Genomic DNA, 23,204 nt, shown 5'->3' on the forward strand with positions numbered 1-23,204 from the left:
TCTTCTTTTGATGGAAACATATGTTACTTCAATATTTTGGCGATTGTGAATAATGCAACAATGATTATCAGTATGCAAATATATTTTACAAATCCTGTTTTCAATTCTTTTGGGTATATATTCAAATCTTTTTGGGTATATTTCAATTCTTTACGGATTGTCACATCATATAGTGAATCTGTACTTAAATTCATGAGGAATGCCAACTAGTTTTCCACAAACTGCAGCATTTTGCATTACCACAACAATGAATATTATTTCTTCACATCCTATCCAACAATTTTTCATTTTTCTAATAGTAGCCATTCTACTGACTGTGACATGGTATCTAGTTGTGGTTTTGATTTGCATATCAATGATGCTGAGTATTTTTTGTGTACTTCTGAGTTTTTTGTATCTTACTTGGAGAAATTCCTATTGAAGTATTTTGCCCAATTTATGATTAGATGGTCCTTTTGTAGTTGAGTTGTAAATTTATAAAATATATTCTGATTAAATCATTAGCAGATAGGTGGCTTCCAGATATTTATCAATCTGAAGGTTTTCTTTTTATTTTCATGATGAAGTCCTTTGATGCAAAAAGAATGAGGTACCATGTATCTCAATTTTTTGCTGCTTGTGCTTTAGTTGTATAATCTCCAAAATCCATGGCTGGCATAAGGTCTGGAAGCTGCTTCCCTATGTTTTCCTAGTACCATTTGATGGAGACTGTTTTATCCCAATTGAGTGGACTTGGCACACTTGGGAAAAATCAACTAGACTAGGTGTGAGGGTCTATTCCTGAATTCTGTATTGGGAAAGTGAGTCCTCCAACTTCATTCTTTCTCAAAATGGTAAGGAGTATGGAATGGTTTGGAGTTTTTCCCAGACTGATGAAAATGTTCTAAAATTGACTGTCGTCATGAATGCACAACTGTGACGATACTGTCAGCCACTGACTATACTTTGGATGGATTGTATGGTGTGTGACTATATCTCAATAAAACTGCATTAAAAACAAACAAACAAAAATACTAGGAAGCATGTATACAATAGTAGGATTAGAAACTGCAATCCGGTAAGAACTTTTCTATTGTGGTTCTGCTTGCACCCTTACCCTGAATCCTCATTTCGCTCTTGAAAAAAATGTTTCTTCATTTGATGTGTGTCCTTGGAACCATTTCCATAGAAATGGCAATTTCAGAAGCATGAAATAGGCTTCAGAGAAAGAAAAGAAAATGATCACAAACAAAAAAAAAAACACCTCCCAGTAAAGAAAGCCCCAGACCAGATGGCATAACAGGTGAACTCTACCAATCATTCCAAGAAGAATTAATACCAATCCTGCTCACACTTCCATGCAAGAGGAGGGAACACTACCTAACTCATGCTATGAAGCCAACATCATCAACCTAATACCAAGCCACATAGATACTACAGAAATAAAAGTAAAGACTATTATCCCTTATAAACATATGTGCAGAAATCCTTAAGAGGATATTAGTAAATTGGATTCAGTAACATACAGAAAGGTTAGATACATCATAATAGTGAGACTGAAAGCTTTCCTTCTAAGATCAGGAACAAGACAGAAATGTCCACTGTCACCACTGATATTCAACACTGTGCTAGAAGTTCTAGCCAGAGCAAATAGGCAAGAAAAAGAAATGAGGCATCCAAATTGGAAAGGAAGAAGTAAAACTGTCACTACTTGCAGAAGACATGGTCCTATATTTAGAAAATCCTGGGGAAAAAAAAAACACAACAAAACTACTTGAGCTACTAAACAAATACAGCAAAGTGGCAGGATACAAAATCAACACACAAAAATCAACGGTCTATCTATACGCTAGTAGTGAGCTATCGAAGAAGGTAATCAAGAAAAAAATTCCATTTACAATAGCAACTAAAAGGATCAGATAATCTGGAAATAAATTTAACCAAGGATATAAAGAACTTGTGCACAAAAAAGTAAAAAAACATTGCTAAAAGAAATCAAAGACCTAAATTAATGGAAAGACCTTCTGTGTTCATGGACTGGAAGGCTAAATGTCATTAAGATGTAAATTCTATCCAAATTGATCTAGAGAATCAATGAAATACCAATCAAATTTCCAACAGCTTACTTTACAGAAATGGAAAAGCTAATTATCAATTTTATTTGGAAGAGTAAGGGGCCTCAAACAGGGAAAAATATCTTGAAAAAGAATGAAGTGGGAGGTCTTATGCTTCCTGATTTTGAAGCATATTATAAAGCCACAGTGGTCAAAACGGCATGGTACTAGCATAAGATAGACATATTGATCAATGGAATCAAATTGAGAGTTCAGAAATAGACCCTCAGGTCTAAGGTTAATTGATATTTGATAAAGCTCCCAAGTTCACTCAACTAGGACAGAATAGTCTTTTCAACAAATGGTGTGGGGAAAACTGGATATTCATAACCAAAAGAATGAAAGAGGACCCCATATCACAGCCTATACAAAAATTAACTCAAAATAGATCAAAGACATAAATATAAGAACCAGTACCATAAAACTCGTAGAAGAAAACGTAGGGGAACATCTTTAAGATCCAGTGATAGGGGAACCTAAGATGGTAGCTAGGTGAGACAGGGCAAAAAAACATCTCCATGAAAAATACTAGATAAAAACCAGAAAGTGACCCAGAACACCAGTTCCAGCGATGCACCAGCTGGACAAGGTCTGCTAAGTCCACAGGGACTGTGCATATGGTGAAACCGGGAGTCTGCATTCTGAAATGAGTGAGTGAGCCGGCTGAAAGTTCAGCGGCCGTTCTGCAGTGTGGGGAAACTGTGGGTTGGCGTTTGGAAATGGACTGTTCTTTTTAAAAAAAAAAAAACCCGGGAGCAGCTGCGAATATGATGGGGAGAACTGCGCAGTGAAGCATGGCAGGAGCGGGCTGTACCAATGCCTCGGTGTCTGGCGTGGAGGATAGCCCTTCCCACACCCACTGCTGATTGTCTCGGGGCCAGGGGAGCAGAGGGGAGCCAAAAGGAGAAAGAAACCACACCCCTTGCAGCCATCTCCCCAGCAGAATGGGGACACTCCTGCCCGGGGCCAGACCCACAGCCCAGAGCCGTGCCAAGAAACCCAGTGGGACGGAGAATGTATCCCGCAGCACCGTACACACACCACAATATCGGCCATGGACAGTGGCCTTTATTGTACCCACAGCTAATTGTCCCAGATCTGGGAAGGTGGAGCTGTGCGAAAAAGGGGAAATTAACAGGCCCCATTCAACCATCTTTACATCAGGCTGGGAACACCCCTGCATGGCCTGGCAGCCCAGGGCTTCCCTGGAGGGCCGGTGTGCACTTGTGATGTAGCACAACCTTCCCTCAGCAGAGGTCCTGGAAGAGCACAGCTGAGAAGGGGGACCCACTAGGAAATCCTAGGGACCCTACGCCAATATCAAGGACTTCTGGGTTAGCGGCAGAGACAATCTGTGGCAAAACTGAAACGAAGGCTTAGCCTCTTGCAATAGACTTAAATCTCTGGGAACACCTGGAAGGTTTGATTATTAAAGTTTCCCTGCCTCCCTAACCACCCAGATACATGCCCCACATTCAGGGTGGACAGCACCAATGACACACCCAAACATGATGCACCAATTGAACCCCACAAGCATAATATCCCCACACACCAAACTTGGGGAGAACTGAGTTGAGGGGAAGGGTGAATCGCGGACGCCATCTGCTGGTTAGTTGCAGAAAGTGTACGCCACCAAGCTGTACATCTGACAAATTAGAGACTGGTATTTTTTATAACCTGAAAGAACCCTATCAAGTAAAGCAAATGCCAAATGCCAAAAACAACAGAAAATCTTAAAGCATATGATAAAACCAGACGATATGGAGAACCCAAACCCAAACACCCAAATCAACAAATCAGAAGAGACACAGTACTTTGGCACAATTAATCAAAGAACTAAAGAGAAACAACAAGAGCATGGCTCAGGATACAAAGGACATAAAGAAGACCCTAGAAGAGCATAAAGAAGAAATTGCAAGAGTAAATAACAGAAGATCTTATGGAAATAAAAGAAACTGTTGGCCAAATTAAAAAGACTCTGGATACTCATAATACAAGATTAGAGGAAGCTGAACAATGACTCAGTGTCCTTGAGGACCACAGAATGTAAAATGAAAGAACAAAAGAAAAATGGGGAAAAAAAATCAAAAAAATCGTAATGGATCTCAGGGATATGACAGATAAAATAAAACGTCCAAATTTAAGACTCATTGGTGTCCCAGAAGGGGAAGAGAAGGGTAAAGGTCTTAGAAGGAGTAGTCAAAGAAATGTTTGGGGAAAATTTCCCAAATCTTCTACACAATATAAATACACTAAGCATAAATACCCAGTGAACTCCAAATACAATAAATTCAAATAAACCCACTCCAAGACACATTCTGATCAGACTGTCAAATACTGAAGAGAAGGAGCAAGTTCTGAAAGCAGCAAGAGAAAAGCAATTCACCACATACAAAGGAAACAACATAAGACTAAGTAGTGAATACTCAGCGTCCACCATGGAGGCGAGAAGGCAGTGGCATGACATATTTAAAATTCTGAGAGAGAAAAATTTCCAACCAAGAATACTTTATCCAGCAAAACTCTCCTTCAAATTTGAGGGAGAGCTTAAATTTTTCACAAACAAATGCTGAGAGATTTTGCTGATAAAAGACCTGCCCTACTTCAGATACTAAAGGGAGCCCTACTGACAGGGAAACAAAGAAAGGAAAGAGAGATATAGAGAAATTTAACAGACGTATATAGAACTTTACATCGCAGGTCACTGGAACACAAATTCTTCTCTAGTGATCACAGATCTTTCTCCAGAATGGACCATATGCTGGAACATAAAACAAGCCGCAATAAATTAAAAAAAAATTTTTTGAATTTGTTCAAAGCACATTCTCTGACCACAATGGAATACAAATAGAAGTCAATAACCACCAGAGACTTGGAAAATTCACAAACACCTGGAGGGTAAAAATGAGGGGGAGATGAAAACATTCCTGGATAATCAAAAGCTGAGGGACTTCATCACCAGTAGAGCAGTCCTATAAGAAATGGTAAAGAGAGTTAAGCAGACTGAAAAAGAAGGGACACTAAACAATGACCGAAACTACATGAAGAAATAAAGATTTCCAGTAAAGATCGCATGGTAAATATAAATACCAATACTACTGTATTTTTTATTTGTATTTCCACTATACTTCCTACAGGATCTAAAATACATAAACTGTAATGATAAGTCAGTGGTTTTGGACTCCATGTAAAATATGTAATTATTGACAAGAACTACATAAAGGTGGGGGAATGGATTAGTATAGGAACATAGTTTATGTGTCCTATTGAATTTGGTATCAAAGAAAAGCAAGATTGTTATAGACTTTAGAGGTTAAATTTAAGCCCCAGGTAAACATAAAGAAAGTATCAAAGAATATGACCATAGAGATGAAAAGCAGAGTATGGGTTAAAAGAAATGGGGGAAGGGGCAATGGGGAGTTAAGAAATGAGTGTAGGGTTTCTGTTTGGTGTGAAGGGAAATTTCTAGTAATAGATGGTGGGAAGGTGATAGCACTGCAACATTCTAAATGTGATTAATCCCACTAATGGAATGCTAGGGAGGGGTTGGAATGGGAAGATTTAGGCTGCATATGTTTCCATAATTGAAAAAATAAAAAGACAGTCTAAATAGATGACAATTAAATGCCAAGGATAATCCTGGATGGGATGTGAGGATGGAGGAGGAGGCTCAAAGGGACACAGATGGGACATAAGGAAAAAAAAAGGGACATATAGAATGTAAGCTTTGTATCAATGTTGAATTTCTTGAACTTCTTAGCTGCGCTTAATGGGACTGCATAAAAGAATGTTCTTGTTCATGGGAAATGTATATGTGAATTGTATTGTTTGTTCAAAGATGTGTGCAGCTTGCTCTCATATGTTCAGAAGACAGAGCAATAGATGATGGATGACAGATAGGGAGGGAGGGAGGGAAAGAAAGAAATGGTGGTGTGACAGGATGTTAAAATTAGTGGATCGGGGTATCAGGGGAGGGGGGTCAGGGTATGCTGTCTATGGGGTTTGTATTGTTTTTGCAACTGTTCCTGTAAGTTTGAATTTATTTCAAAATAAAATTTAAAAAAAAAAAGAAAAAAAAAGATCCAGTGATAGGCGGTAGTTTCTTAGACCTTACACCAAAAGTATAAGCAATGAAAGAAAAAAACAAATAAATGGGAACTCAAAATCGAATACTTCAGTGCTTCAAAGAACTGTCAAAAGGGTGAAAAGGCAACCAGCTCAATGGGAGAATATATTTGGAAACATATCTGATACCTAAAATATATTTGGAAACATATCAGATAAGGGTTTGATATCCAGAATATATAAAGAAATACTACAACTCAACAAAAAAAAAAACAAACAAACCAATTTAAAAATTGACAGAAGACATGAGTAGACATTTTACCAAAGAGAAAATTAACAGTGCTGAATTGTGGGTGAATGTGATTGAAAGGGTAAGTTTAGAGTCATGTGTGTTACCAGAAGGAAAGCTTGAGGTTAAAACATGAGAATGTATAACACAGTGTATCTTGTGGTAGACAATGACTGTGATTAACTGTATAAATATTAAAACATTCTTTCATGAACTAGGACTAATGTATGACAGTATTATAAGGAGTTAATAATAGAGGGTTATATGGGGAAAAATCTACCTATTGCATACTATGGACTATAATGAACTGCAATATCTTAATATTCTTTCATCAGCTAACAAATGCACCAAACCAATACTGGGGGACAAAATTTGGGGGGGGGGGTATAAAAAAATAAGGGGTATGGGATGTTTTGGGTTTTCTCTTTTATTTTTATTTCTTTTTCTGGAGTAATGAAAATGTTCTAAAATTGATCATGGAGATGAGCATACAACTATGTGATGATACTGTGGGCCACTGTGTATTTTGGATGGATTGTATGGTTTGTGAATACAGCTCAATAAAATTCCATTTTAAAAAGGCACCATTAAGAAGATGAAAAGACAAGCCATAGACTGTGAGAAAATATTTGCAAATCACATTTCTGATATAGGATTTCTTTCAAAAATATATAAAGAACCCTCACAATGCAACAAAAAAAGGAAAAGAAATCAATGGGGAAAAGGTTTGAATACATATCTCACTAAATACATGTGAATGACCAATAAGCAAAGAAAAGATGTTCAACATCATTAGAGTTTTAAAAATGTAAGATCAAACCATAATGTGATGTTCCACACCAACTAGAGCTACTATAGACAAGCAATAATAAGTTATGATGAGGATGTGGACAAACAGGAACCCTCAGACATTGCTGGTGGGAATGTAAAATGAGATCCGAATTGGAAAAAATGTTTGACAATTTCTTTAAAAGCTAAATATACACTTACCATATGATCCAGCTAGCCCATTCCAAAGAATGTACACAATAGAAATGAAAATGTATTCATACAAGGTCATGTATATTAAAGTCCATAGCAGCATTGTTCACAATAGCCAAAAAATGGAAATAATCCAAATTTCCATCACAGGTTGACTGGAGAAACAAAATAACAGTCATAAAAAGGAATGAAATATGATACATGCTTCCTACCAAATGAATAAACCTCAAAAAGCATTTTATTAAGTGAACCAGGCTAGACTCAACAAAAGAAATATTGCATAATTTCACTTATAGGAAATGATAAGAAAAGGCTACCTTATAGAAGAGGTCAGTCATTGCTGGGTCTAGGGGTGACAGCAAGGATTGACTACAAACAGGCTTGAACTAATTCTTTTAAGCAACAGAAATGTCCTAAAACTGGATCATGGTGATGCTTGCACAATATAAATTTACTAAAAAACAAATGAACTGAAAACATGCAATGCGTATTTTTTATGCTATATAATGGTACCTTAATAATGTTTAAAAAGAACTAAACTGAAAATGTCAAACAAAAAATACAGTATTTATGATTAAAGAAAAAACTCACTAGATCTCCCAATAGCAGATTAAAGATGAAAAAGTTGTTAAAGTTGAAGACACAACAATACAAATTATTCAATCTGAACACATGCAAAGAAAACAAGAGTGAAACAAAACAAACAGCACCTCAGATATCTAAGAGGGCAATATCAAATCCTCTAACCTACATATCCAAGAAATTCAACACTACCACAACAAGATAAATTGAAAGAAAACCACACCTAGAAATCACAATCAAACTTCTGAAAACCAAAGAAAAAAATGTGAAAGCAGCTACAAAAGCAAACACACACACACACATACAAAACAACAAAACACACAAACACATTACATATGGGAAAACAGTGATTCAAGTAACTGAAAATTTCTTATAAGAAACCATTGGGGCTTCTTGGCAGGGCAAGATGGCGGACTGCTGAGCTGTATGTTTTAGTTACTCCTCCAGGAAAGTAGGTAGAAAGCCAGGAACTGCGTGGACTGGACACCACAGAGCAATCTGACTTTGGGCATACTTCATACAACACTCATGAAAACGTGGAACTGCTGAGATCAGCGAAATCTGTAAGTTTTTGCGCACAGGGGACCCACGCCCCTCCCTGCCAGGCTCAGTCCCGTGGGAGGAGGGGCTGTCAGCTCCAGGAAAGAGAAGGGAGAACTGCAGTGGCAGCCCTTATCGGAAACTCATTCTACTGATCCAAACTCCAACCATAGATAGACTGAGACCAGACACCAGAGAATCTGAGAGCAGCCAGCCCAGCAGAGAGGAGACAGGCATAGAAAAAAAACAACACGAAAAACTCCAAAATAAAAGCAGAGGATTTTTGGAGTTCTGGTGAACATAGAAAGGGGAAGGGCAGAGCTCAGGCCCTGAGGCACATATGCAAATCCCGAAGAAAAACTGATCTCTCTGCCCTGTGGACCTTTCCTTAATGGCCCTGGTTGCTTTGTCTATTAGCATTTCAATAACCCATTAGATCTCTGAGGAGGGCCCTTTTTTTTTTTAATTCTTTTTTCCTTTTCTAAAACAATTACTCTAAGAAGCCCAATACACAAAGCTTCAAAGACTTCCAATTTGGGCAGGTCAAGTCAAGAGCAGAACTAAGAGAGCTCTGAGACAAAAGGCAATAATCCAGTGGCTGAGAAAATTCACTAAACACCACAACTTCCCAAGAAAAGGGGGGTGTCCGCTCACAGCCATCATCCTGGTGGACAGGAAACATTCCTGCCCATCGCCAGCCCCATAGCCCAGAGCTGCCCCAGACAACCCAGTGTGATGGAAGTGCTTCAAATAACAGGCACACACCACAAAACTGGGCGTGGACATTAGCCTTGCTTGCAACCTCAGCTGACTGTCCCAGAGTTGGGAAGGTGGAGCAGTGTAAATTAACAAAGCCCCATTCAGCCATCATAACAGCAGACTCGGAACCTCCCTACACAGCCCAGCAGCCCAGAACTGCCCTGGGGGGACGGCACTCACCTGTGACATAGCACAGTCATCCCTCAACAGAGCACCCGGGGTGCACGTCCTGGAAGAGGGGCCCACTTGCAAGTCTCAGGAGCCATACGCCAAAACCAAGGACTTGTAGGTCAGTGGCAGAGACAAACTGTGGCAGGACTGAAATGAAGGATTAAACTATTGCAGCAACTTTAAAACTCTAGGATCACCAGGAAGATTTGATTGTTAGGGCCAACCCCCCTCCCTGACTGCCTAGAAACACGCCCCATATACAGGGCAGGCAACACCAACTACACACGCAAGCTTGGTACACCAATTGGACCCCACAAGACTCACTCCCCCACTCACCAAAAAGGCTAAGCAGGGGAGAAGTGGCTTGTGCAGAACAGGTGGCTCATGGACGCCACCTGCTGGTTAGTTAGAGAAAGTGTACTCCACGAAGCTGTAGATCTGATAAATTAGAGATAAGGACTTCAATTGGTCTACAAATCCTAAAAGAACCCTATCAAGTTCAGCAAATGCCACGAGGCCAAAAACAACAGAAAATTATAAGCATATGAAAAAACCAGACGATATGGATAACCCAAGCCCAAGCACCCAAATCAAAAGACCAGAAGAGACACAGCACCTAGAGCAGCTACTCAAAGAACTAAAGATGAACAATGAGACAATAGTACGGGAGACAAAGGAAATCAAGAAGACCCTACAAGAGCATAAAGAAGACATTGCAAGACTAAATAAAAAAATGGATGATGTTATGGAAATTAAAGAAACTGTTGACCAAATTAAAAAGATTCTGGACACTCATAGTACAAGACTAGAGGAAGTTGAACAACGAATCAGTGACCTCGAAGATGACAGAATGGAAAATGAAAGCATAAAAGAAAGAATGGGGAAAACAATTGAAAAAATCGAAATGGACCTCAGGGATATGATAGATAATATGAAACGTCCAAATGTAAGACTCATTGGTGTCCCAGAAGGGGAAGAAAAGGGTAAAGGTCTAGGAAGAGTATTCAAAGAAATTCTTGGGGAAAACTTCCCAAATCTTCTAAACAACATAAATACACAAATCATAAATGCTCAGCGAACTCCAAATAGAATAAATCCAAATTAACCCACTCCGAGACATATACTGATCACACTGTCAAACACAGAAGAGAAGGAGCAAGTTCTGAAAGCAGCAAGAGAAAAGCAATTCACCACATACAAAGGAAACAGCATAAGACTAAGTAGTGACTACTCAGCAGCCACCATGGAGGCAAGAAGGCAGTGGCACGATATATTTAAAATTCTGAGTGAGAAAAATTTCCAGCCAAGAATACTTTATCCAGCAAAGCTCTCCTTCAAATTTGAGAGAGAGCTTACATTTTTCACAGACAAACAAATGCTGAGAGAATCTGCTAACAAGAGACCTGCCGTACTGGAGATACTGAAGGGAGCCCTACAGACAGAGAAACAAAGAAAGGACAGAGAGACTTGGAGAAAGGATCAGTACTAAAGAGATTCGGTGTGGGTACAATAAAGGATATTAATAGAGAGAGGGGAAAAATATGACAAACATAAACCAAAGGATAAGATGGCTGATTCAAGAAATGCCTTCACGGTTATAACGTTGAATGTAAATGGATTAAACTCCCCAATTAAAAGATATAGATTCGCAGAATGGATCAAAAAAAATGAACCATCAATATGTTGCATACAAGAGACTCATCTTAGACACAGGGACACAAAGAAAGTGAAAGTGAAAGGATGCAAAAAAATATTTCATGCAAGCTACAGCAAAAAGAAAGCAGGTGTAGCAATATTAATCTCAGATAAAATAGACTTCAAATGCAGGGATGTTTTGAGAGACAAAGAAGGCCACTACATACTAATAAAAGGGGCAAGTCGACAAGAAGAATTAACAATCGTAAATGTCTAAGCACCCAATCAAGGTGCCACAAAATACATGAGCGAAACACTGGCAAAACTAAAGGAAGCAATTGATGTTTCCACAATAATTGTGGGAGACTTCAACACATCACTCTCTCCTATAGATAGATCAACCAGACAGAAGACCAATAAGGAAATTGAAAACCTAAACAATCTGATAAATGAATTAGATTTAACAGACATATACAGGACATTACATCCCAAATCACCAGGATACACATACTTTTCTAGTGCTCATGGAACTTTCTCCAGAATAGATCATATGCTGGGACATAAAACAAGCCTCAATAAATTTAAAAAGATTGAAATTATTCAAAGCACATTCTCTGACCACAATGGAATACAATTAGAAGTCAATAACCATCAGAGATTTAGAAAATTCACAAATACCTGGAGGTTAAACAACACACTTCTAAACAATCAGTGGGTTAAAGAAGAAATAGCAAGAGAAATTGCTAAATATATAGAGACGAATGAAAATGAGAACACAACATACCAAAACCTATGGAATGCAGCAAAAGCAGTGCTAAGGGGGAAATTTATAGCACTAAACGCATATATTAAAAAGGAAAAAACAGCCAAAATCAAAGAACTAATGGATCAACTGAAGAAGCTAGAAAATGAACAGCAAACCAATCCTAAACCAAGTAGAAGAAAAGAAATAACAAGGATTAAAGCAGAAATAAAAGACGTAGAGAACAAAAAAACAACAGAGAGGATAAATATCACCAAAAGTTGGTTCTTTGAGAAGATCAACAAGATTGACAAGCCCCTAGCTAGACTGACAAAATCAAAAAGAGAGAAGACCCATATAAACAAAATAATGAATGAAAAAGGTGACATAACTGCAGATCCTAAAGAAATTAAAAAACTTATAAGAGGATACTATGAACAACTGTATGGCAACAAACTGGACAATGTAGAGGAAATGGACAATTTCCTGGAAACATATGACCAACCAAGACTGACCAGAGAAGAAATAGAAGACCTCAACCAACCCATCACAAGCAAAGAGATCCAATCAGTCATCAAAAATCTTCCCACAAATAAATGCCCAGGGCCAGATGGCTTCACAGGGGAATTCTACCAAACTTTCCAGAAAGAACTGACACCAATCTTACTCAAACTCTTTCAAAACATTAAAGAAAAGGGAACACTACCTAACTCATTTTATGAAGCTAACATCAATCTAATACCAAAACCAGGCAAAGATGCTACAAAAAAGGAAAACTACCAGCCAATCTCCCTAATGAATATAGATGCAAAAATCCTCAACAAAATACTTGCAAATCGAATCCAAAGACACATTAAAAGAATGATACACCATGACCAAGTGGGGTTTATTCCAGGCATGCAAGGATGGTTCAACATAAGAAAATCAATCAATGTATTACAACACATTAACAAGTCAAAAGGGAAAAATCAATTGATCATCTCAATAGATGCTGAAAAAGCATTTGACAAAATCCAACATCCCTTTTTGATGAAAACACTTCAAAAGGTAGGAATTGAAGGAAACTTCCTCAACATGATAAAGAGCATATATGAAAAACCCACAGCCAGCATAGTACTCAATGGTGAGAGACTGAAAGCCTTCCCTCTAAGATCAGGAAAAAGACAAGGATGCCCGCTGTCACCACTGTTATTCAACATTGTGCTGGAAGTGCTAGCCAGGGCAATCGGGCAAGACAAAGAAATAAAAGGCATCCAAATTGGAAAAGAAGAAGTAAAACTGTCATTGTTTGCAGATGATATGATCTTATATCTAGAAAACCCTGAGAAATCGACGCTACAGCTACTAGAGCTAATAAACAAATTTAGCAAAGTAGCGGGATACAAGGTTAATGCACATAAGTCAGTAATGTTTCTATATGCTAGAAATGAACAAACTGAAGAGACACTCAAGAAAAAGATACCATTTTCAATAGCAACTAAAAAAATCAAGTACCTAGGAATAAACTTAACCAAAGATGTAAAGACCTATACAAAGAAAACTACATAACTCTACTAAAAGAAATAGAAGGGGACCTTAAAAGATGGAAAAATATTCCATGTTCATGGATAGGAAGGCTAAATGTCATTAAGATGTCAATTCTACCCAAACTCATCTACAGATTCAATGCAATCCCAATCAAAATTCCAACAGCCTACTTTGCAGACTTGGAAAAGCTAGTTATCAAATTTATTTGGAAAGGGAAGATGCCTCGAATTGCTAAAGACACTCTAAAAAAGAAAAACGAAGTGGGAGGACTTACACTCCCTGACTTTGAAGCTTATTATAAAGCCACAGTTGCCAAAACAGCATGGTACTGGCACAAAGATAGACATATAGATCAATGGAATCGAATTGAGAATTCAGAGATAGACCCTCAGATCTATGGCCGACTGATCTTTGATAAGGCCCCCCAAAGTCACTGAACTGAGTCATAATGGTCTTTTCAACAAATGGGGCTGGGAGAGTTGGATATCCATATCCAAAAGAATGAAAGAGGACCCCTACCTCACCCCCTACACAAAAATTAACTCAAAATGGACCAAAGATCTCAATATAATAGAAAGTACCATAAAACTCCTAGAAGATAATGTAGGAAAACATCTTCAAGACCTTGTATTAGGCGGCCACTTCCTAGACTTTACACCCAAAGCACAAGCAACAAAAGAGAAAATAGATAAATGGGAACTCCTCAAGCTTAGAAGTTTCTGCACCTCAAAGGAATTTCTCAAAAAGGTAAAGAGGCAGCCAACTCAATGGGAAAAAATTTTTGGAAACCATGTATCTGACAAAAGACTGATATCTTGCATATATAAAGAAATCCTACAACTCAATGACAATAGTACAGTCGGCCCAATTATAAAATGGGCAAAAGATATGAAAAGACAGTTCTCTGAAGAGGAAATAAAAACGGCCAAGAAACACATGAAAAAATGTTCAGCTTCACTAGCTATTAGAGAGATGCAAATTAAGAACACAATGAGATACCATCTAACACCGGTTAGAATGGCTGCCATTAAACAAACAGGAAACTACAAATGCTGGAGGGGATGTGGAGAAATTGGAACTCTTATTCACTGTTGGTGGGACTCTATAATGGTTCAGCCAATCTGGAAGTCAGTCTGGCAGTTCCTTAGAAAACTAGATATAGAGTTACCATTCGATCCAGCGATTGCACTTCTCGGTATATACCCGGAAGGTCGGAAAGCAGTGACACGAACAGATATCTGCACGCCAATGTTCATAGCAGCATTATTCACAATTGCCAAGAGATGGAAACAACCCAAATGTCCTTCAACAGATGAGTGGATAAAGAAAATGTGGTATATACACACGATGGAATACTACGCGGCAGTAAGAAGGAACGATCTCGTGAAACATATGACAACATGGATGAACCTTGAAGACATAATGCTGAGTGAAATAAGCCAGGCACAAAAAGAGAAATATTATATGCTACCACTAATGTGAACTTTGAAAAATGTAAAACAAATGGCTTATAATGTAGAGTGCAGGGGAACTAGCAATAGAGAGCAATTAAGGAAGGGGGAACAATAATCCAAGAAGAACAGATAAGCTATTTAATGTTCTGGGGATGCCCAGGAATGACTATGGTCTGTTAATTTCTGATGGATATAGTAGGAGCAAGTTCACAGAAATGTTGCTATATTAGGTAACTTTCTTGGGGTAAAGTAGGAACATGTTGGAATTTAAGCAGTTATCTTAGGTTAGTTGTCTTTTTCTTACTCCCTTGTTATGGTCTCTTTGAAATGTTCTTTTATTGTATGTTTGTTTTCTTTTTAAATTTTTTTTCATACAGTTGATTTAAAAAAGAAGGGAAAGTTAAAAAAAAAAAAAAAGAAAAACAAGGAAAAAAAAAGATGTAGTGCCCCCTTGAGGAGCCTGTGGAGAATGCAGGTGTATTCGCCTACCCCACCTCCATGGTTGCTAACATGACCACAGACATAGGGGACTGGTGGTTTGATGGGTTGAGCCCTCTACCATAAGTTTTACCCTTGGGAAGATGGTTGCTGCAAAGGAGAGGCTAGGCCTCCCTATGGTTTTGCCTAAGAGCCTCCTTCTGAATGCCTCTTTGTTGCTCAGATGTGGCCCTCTCTCTCTGGCTAATCCAACTTGAAAGGTGAAATCACTGCCCTCCCCCCTTTATGGGATCAGACACCCATGGGAGTGAATCTCCCTGGCAACATGGAATATGACTCCCGGGGAGGAATGTAGACCCGGCATCGTGGGACGGAGAACATCTTCTTGACCAAAAGGGGGATGTGAAAGGAAATGAAATAAGCTTCAGTGGCAGAGAGATTCCAAAAGGAGCCGAGAGGTCACTCTGGTGGGCACTGTTACGCACACTTTAGACAACCCTTTTTAGGTTTCAAAGAATTGGGGTAGCTGGTGGTGGATACCTGAAACTATCAAACTACAACCCAGAACCCATGAATCTTGAAGACAGTTGTATAAAAATGTAGCTTATGAGGGGTGAGAATGGCATTGGGAAAGCCATAAGGACCACACTCCACTTTGTCTAGTTTATGGATGGATGAGTAGAAAAATAGGGGAAGGAAACAAACAGACAAAGGTACCCAGTGTTCTTTTTTACTTCAATTGCTCTTTTTCACTCTAATTATTATTCTTGTTATTTTTGTGTGTGTGCTAATGAAGGTGTCAGGGATTGATTTAGGTGATGAATGTACAACTATGTAATGGTACTGTAAACAATCGAAAGTATGATTTGTTTTGTATGGCTGCATGGTATGTGAATATATCCCAATAAAATGAAGATAAAAAAAAAAAAAAAAAAGAAATGGAGTTTGAATGAGAGCAAAGGGCACAAAGAATGAGGGTTTTCCATCTCTGCAGGACCTTTCCAGGTCTAGCATGGAAGAAAATACAGATTTACAGCTTCAAAAAAAAAAAAGAGACTATTCTTTAAATGTCCACTGAATTTGGTTGGAACTTCTGTCCCATCAAAAGAATTTTCCAAATGGCTTCAAGGGGATAACTATGGAAGCAGAGGTCTGAACCAATGCGATCTCCCCAGGCCAAGAAAGAGGGGCTTCCATACAACCCGACGGATAGCGCAGGATTCCTGCCCTGGTGCTTGGAAAAGGCAGGCCTTTCATCTTGATGTTCTGGGAGAGTTCAACCACTACCCCAATGCTCAGAGAGGGCGGGACCTAGAACCCAGTATTCCGGGAAAGCACGACTGCTGCCCCAGAGCTTGACAGGCGTGGGGCTGCCACTCTAGCAGGCCCAGAGAAAAAAGCATTGACCCACAGATCACTCAGACCTTGAAATTGAATGAAGTTTGCCTTCCTGATATCAGACTTGCTTGGGACCCATGATCCCTGTTTTCCTTCTAATTTCTCCCTTCTGGAATGGGATTATCTATTCTATGCCCAAGCCACCATTGTATTTTGGAAGCAGATAACTTGGTTTCCGGGTCTCACAGGTCCACAGATGAAGAGGAATTTTGCCCCAGGATGGGCCAAACCCATAACTGATTCTGATGAGACTTTGGACTTAGAGTTTTTACTGAAATGACTTAAGTCTCTGGGATATTGGAATGGGTGAATGTATTTTGTATGTGGGAAGAACCTGTTTTGGGGGTCCAGAGGGAAGATTGTGATAGGTTGAATTATTTACCTGAACATAGACATGTTCTTAATCTTAATCTGCATCCCTGTGGGTGTGAAGTCATTGTAAATAGGACCTGAAGACATTAATTTCAGTTAAGGTGTGGCCAATTGAATCTTAGTCTACATTACTGGTGGGTTTTAATCTATATTGTTGGGGGCTTTATAAAGAGAAACCAGAAGTCACAGAAGCCAGAAAGGAGACGACATTGCCATAGGACAGGAGACAGAGAAATAAGCCAAGGAACCTTAAGAATCACTGGTAGCCTGCACAGAACACTACAGACTCTGGGAGAAGGCAAGCCTTCTGATATCTTAATTTTAGACTTTTTCTAGCCTCAAAACTATGACAATGCATGTTGCTTGAGCCAAAAAAAAAAAAAGAATTTCCTGTTAAAATCAAGTAAAGCTGGCAGAAGCCTTATATGGTAATCCTAAAACCTGAGGTCACATCTCATGCCAGGATGTTGTTCCTGATCTCTGCAGGATGCACAGGGAACAAAACTAAGAAGGGTCCTGGGGGCCTGCTCTGGGACACAGGTGTGCTGTTAGGGGGGCAGTAGGCATCTGTCGGTCCCCCTCAGGCACGTGTTATGTTAGATTTCCCAGGTAATCTACTGATAAAAGCGTTTCTGCAAAGGGATATTTCCAGTGAAAGGGCTTTGTGCCAGATCAGATCTGGCCAACATAAGAGTCATTGTGGCTTTACACCCAGAGCAATAACCCCAGTCGAGGATTCCTCCCGGGAAGACAGCTGCCTGCCAGCATGGCTCAGGAATTTGTGAACAGCAAAATCCACCCCGGGAAGGTGGTTGTGTTTATCAAGCCCACCTGCCCCTACTGCAGAAAGACCCAAGAGATCCTCTGTCAAATGCCCTTCAAACAAGGACTTCTGGAATTCGTCGATATCACAGGCACCAGTGACACAAACGCGATTCAGGATTATTTCCAACAGCTCATGGGGGCAAGAACGGTACCTCGGGTCTTTATCGGAAAAGATTGTATAGGTGGATGCTCTGATCTAATAAGCATGCAAAAGAGTGGAGAACTGGAGACCTGGCTACGGCAAATTGAAGCTCTAAAATAATTACAGCAGAGCAGACACCAATGATGTCCCCCTTGGGAACTGGATGGCCTCACCAATGAAGACAACACTTCTTGGTGGATGGATATGGGGCCATTCCTATCAGCTATAGCAACTGTTTATTATGAAATACAGTTATCAAAATAATAATAATAATGGTAGGGGGAGTGGTGAAGTATGGGCAGGGAGGAAAGCTTGTCTTCTTTTGGATCAGTATTAAAAAGACTAACTTTCCCCACACCATGGGGCTGAAAAGACTGATGGACCATCTTGGGTTTCTTCTGGATTGGCCTTTTGAGTTCCAAAAGACCATGACAAGTTCTGGTTTAGGATTCACCCATTGACCCAAAAGATGTACTTTTGGACATGTTTTTCCTACTGACTGTTCTCAATGTGCCAGCACTCCTCTACCTCTAAACCAGGGTTTCTCAACAGCAACCATGTTTATTTCAAGCCCCCTAGAATGGATCTATATTTGGTTTTTGGTACTACCTATAAGCCAATTATTTTCCTGAGCTTGACTTTCTAGAGTTTGCATTATGAAATCAATAGCTTCTTAAATGTGCTTTTTCAAACTACATACCTATCTCCCTTCACCATCTTTACCCCACCCTATCCATTTTGAGAATCATTGCCCTGAGCCAATGTTCACAACCTTGACAACTTAAGAGTTCTCATGGGAAATATGCAACAATTCCCTGAAACGGCTGAGGGCCAAGTTGAGAAACTCTGCAGGAAAAGTTAAGCACTGTTAGTCTTCACTTGGTGCCACAGGGGTCAGAGACATAAGTACAGATGTTGCAATCATGTGGCAATATTTTTATATAAGATGCTTGTCCAGGTAATCCTGAATGAGTGTGTGTTGTTTTGCAGTATCATCAAAATTAAAATGCAAAATTTAAAAATCCTCATAGAAATCTTGTAGCTCCTTCCCCCAAGAATGTGTCTGGGGAAAGAGCTAAATTTGAGAAACACCATCCCAAATGGTTCTCAATGTTTCTTTTTGTTTTTCTTTTTTCTCTCTGTGAAAATTTAAGAATCCCTTACCATGAAGTTTAATTTTGTATTCTAGAATTGCGAGATTATGTTCATTTCCTTTTGTGATCTCTAGTATAAATAGACGATGATTCTGTTTTTTGTTAAATTCTTTTCCATGTCTTAAACCTTTAAGAAATGATATTAGTGTGAAAAACACAGACTTAAAACTATTCATGTTTGTCCCCTACCATTATAAATAAAGGCATGTGTTCTTGTCAAAAAAAAAAAAGGAAAAAAAAGAAACCATTGGGACAGAAAATAATACAACAGCATCTTTAAGGTACTAAAACAAAAGAATCGTTATTGGACAACGATACACAGTGTAAACGTCCTTCAGACTGAAGACGAAATTAACTCATTTTTAGATGAAGGAAAACACAGATAAATCACCTCAAGCAATGTTGAAATGAAATGATTAAGGAAGTTCTTTAGTATGAAGGAAAATTATATCCAAGGGAAGCTGGGAAATATATAAACACTATCTCAAAATGTATTCAGACACCCAGGGAAGTGAATCTCCCTGGCAACGTGGAATATGACTCCCGGGGAGGAATGTAGACCCGGCATCGTGGGATGGAGAACATCTTCTTGACCAAAAGGGGGATGTGAAAGGAAATGAAATAAGCTTCAGTGGCAGAGAGATTCCAAAACGAGCCGAGAGATCACTCTGGTGGGCACTCTTACGCACACTTTAGACAACCTTTTTTAGGTTCTAAAGAATTGGGGTAGCTGGTGGTGGATACCTGAAACTATTAAACTACAACCCAGAACCCATGAATCTCGAAGACAGTTGTATAAAAATGTAGCTTATGAGGGGTGACAGTGGGATTGGGAATGCCATAAGGACCAAACTCCACTTTGTCTAGTTTATGGATCGATGTGTAGAAAAGTAGGGGAAGCAAACAAACAGACAAAGGTACCTAGTGTTCTTTTTTACTTCAATTGCTCTTTTTCACTCTAATTATTATTCTTGTTATTTTTGTGTGTGTGCTAATGAAGGTGTCAGGGATTGATTTAGGTGATGAATGTACAACTATGTAATGGTACTGTAAACAATCGAAAGTACAATTTGTTTTGTATGACTGCGTGGTATGTGAATATATCTCAATAAAATGATGATTAAAAAAAAAAAATAATAAAAAAAAAAAATATATGAAGAGATGCTTCAGGGCTCTGTCCTTCAACAGAAGCTTTGAACAGCCAGCAAGAACTGGCAGAAACATCTTTAAAAAAAAAAAAAAAAAAAAAATGTATTCAGATATACAATTATATGATAACACTAACAAATGACTGTACACTCTGGATGATTGTACGGTATGTGAATATAACTATAAAACTGCAGGGAAAAATATAAACAGATACAAGTGCTGGAGAAAACATGGAGAAGGGGATGTACCTATTTACTGTTGGTGGGGAAGTAGAATGGTATAGCCTATCTGGAAGACAGTGTGGTGGTTTCACGGGGCGCTAAGAATGTGGGTGCCATAAGGTTCTGCAACTTCATTATGGGGTACATACTTGGAAGATCTGAGAGCAGTGACATGAATGGACAATCGCACACTGGTGTTTATGGCAGCAGTATTCATGATTTGCAATGGATGGAAGTGGCCTAAGGGGACATCAACTGATGAACAGAATGGTAAACTGTGGTGTATGCATACAATAGAATATTGAGCAGCTGCAAGAAGGAATGAAGCTGTGAGACACAACTAGGTGAATGGATCCTTAGGACAGAATTTTGAGTAAAGTATGTCAGAAATGAAATGACAAACTTAATAATGCCTCACTAATATGGACTATCTATAATGTGTAAACTCTGAGAACTGAATCGTAAAGAACAGCTTATCAGGGGCATACTTATTGTAATGGCCGCTAGATTGTAAGCTCTTATAGCAGTCACATCTATTCCTCAGTTGTAATAGTTATCTCCCAGTTGCAAGATGCTGAGCTCTTTGTGTATAACCTGATTGGTCTCAAACTTTGGGTTCTGGTATCTGCATGATACCAGAAACTCAGAGCTAGAGCTCGGCAGCTATGAATGTCAGTATTACCTCATACAACAAATGTTCAAAAAGCTGAAAAAGAGTTCAGACTTCAATTAGAAATATGAATCAAGCATATCTGGTTAGGACTATGGCAAATAACGCCAAAGGGTAAAGGATAATACTGACTGTGTTCAAAAACTTCAACTTCTGTGTGAGACCAAGGGAAGAGATATTTATATGGTACAAGATCTATACGTTCTGCAGCATACAATATTTAACTTGTATAGTCAGTTTATTCAAACACTATAATTACATAGAACTTTGAATAGGAAGTGAGATCTGGTAGGTTTGTACAGATTAGTGTGAAATCCCAATACATCCCAAAGTAACTTGGGTAGAGAATATAAACATATTTGCAGGATCCCCCTAAGGAACTGGGGAAGAAGTGGAAATTTTGGACTTCCCCAACTGGATTATTACTGATATTCTCACACACTTTGAGGAATAACAATTTAGTAGGCCAAGCCCTGGAATTTGGGGCTTGCCCTCATGAAGCTTGTTACACAAAGGAAAGGCTAAGCCTACTTTTAATTATGCCAAAGAGTCTCCCCCAGAGAACCTCTTTATTCCTCATATGTGGCCTCTCTCTCTCTCTAAGCCCACTTGGCAGGTGAATTCACTGCCCTCCCCCCTACATGTGACATGACTCCTGGGGGTGTAGATCTCCCTGACATCATGGGACATAACTCCTGGGGATGAGCCTGGACCCAGCAATGTGGGATTGAGAAAATCTTCTTGACCAAAAGGGGGAAGAGAAATGAAACAAAATAAAGTTTCAATGGCTGAAAGATTTCAAATGGAGTTGAGAGGTCACTCTAAAGGGCATTCTTATGCACTATATAGATATCCCTTTTTAGTTTTTAGTGTATTGGAATAGCTAGAAGGAAATACCTGAAATGGTAGAACCGCAACCCAGTAGCCTTGATTCTTGAAGATGATTGTATAACTATGTAGCTTACGTGGTGTGACGGTGTCACTGTGAAAACCTTTGGCTCACACTCCCTTTATCCAGTGTATAGACAGATGAGTAGAAAAATGGGGACAAAAACTAAATGAAAAATGGAGTGGGATGGGGGGACAGAATGTTTTGGGTGTTTTTTTAACTTTATTTTTGTTATTTTCATTCTTTTTGGAGAAAGGAAAATGGTCAAAAATTGATTGGGATTATGAATGCACAAGTATATGATGGTACTGTGAACAGCTGATTGTGCACCTTGGATGATTGTATGTTTTGTGAATATATCTCAACAAAACTGAATTTTCTTAAAAAAAAATGTAGTCAGAGACCTAATTCTAAAAGCTAAAGCTAATAAGAAACTTAAAATTCCTGAGACTAACATTTACTAGATATGAAGACAAATCATTAAAAAAAAAAAAAACTGAAAATCAGAATTCACTGAGTTCAAAACTTTTTCCTTCATAAGACAATTTGAAGAAAATATTACAAACCTCCTATCTGAAATATGACTTTCACCCAGAATATAACAAGAACTATCACAATACAGTGAGACAAAAAGTCCATCTAAAAAATTGGAGCAAAACATTTACATGCATTTTTCACAAAAGAGAATACATGAATGGCTCCATAACAGATGAAAAAGTGCCCTATTTCATTAGTCATTAAAGAAATGCAAATTGAAACCACAATTAGCTGCTATTTAACTGCAACCATAAAAGAAAGACAGTAACAAATGTAGACAAGGAGGTGGAAAATCAGTAACCCTCATACATTACTCATGAGAATATAATGTGGTACAGCCATTTTGGAAAAAAGTTTAAGAAATTTCTTAGAAAGTTGCATATGAAATACCATATGACCTAACAATTCATCCAAAAGAGAAATGAAAATATGTCCACACAAAGATCTGCACACTATTTACAGAGAAGAATATTCATAATGGTCAAAAAACGTAAAGAACCTAAATTCCCATCAAGTGTTCAATGGAGAAACAAAATGTAGTATATCCATAAAATAGATAATTCTCAAAAAA

The 23,204-nt window shown here is 38.6% G+C and overlaps 1 protein-coding gene across 1 annotated transcript; it reads left to right on the forward strand.

Annotated features, from left to right (window-relative positions):
* The first annotated feature begins 17,812 nt into the window (after positions 1-17,812).
* LOC119524227 (glutaredoxin-1-like) lies at positions 17,813-18,480 on the forward strand. The gene has a single exon (XM_037822874.1). The coding sequence runs from the start codon at positions 17,813-17,815 to the stop codon at positions 18,131-18,133; it is 321 nt and encodes a 106-aa protein (XP_037678802.1). The 3' UTR covers positions 18,134-18,480.
* The last annotated feature ends 4,724 nt before the right edge of the window (positions 18,481-23,204 follow it).

The sequence above is a fragment of the Choloepus didactylus genome, chromosome Y, assembly GCF_015220235.1.
Source record: "Choloepus didactylus isolate mChoDid1 chromosome Y, mChoDid1.pri, whole genome shotgun sequence".
In the NCBI taxonomy this organism is placed as follows: Eukaryota; Metazoa; Chordata; class Mammalia; order Pilosa; family Megalonychidae; genus Choloepus; species Choloepus didactylus.

Excerpts from the sequence above, each read along its gene's own strand:
- LOC119524227 (XM_037822874.1), top strand. The coding sequence starts at position 17,813 with ATGGCTCAGGAATTTGTGAACAGCAAAATCCACCCCGGGAAGGTGGTT.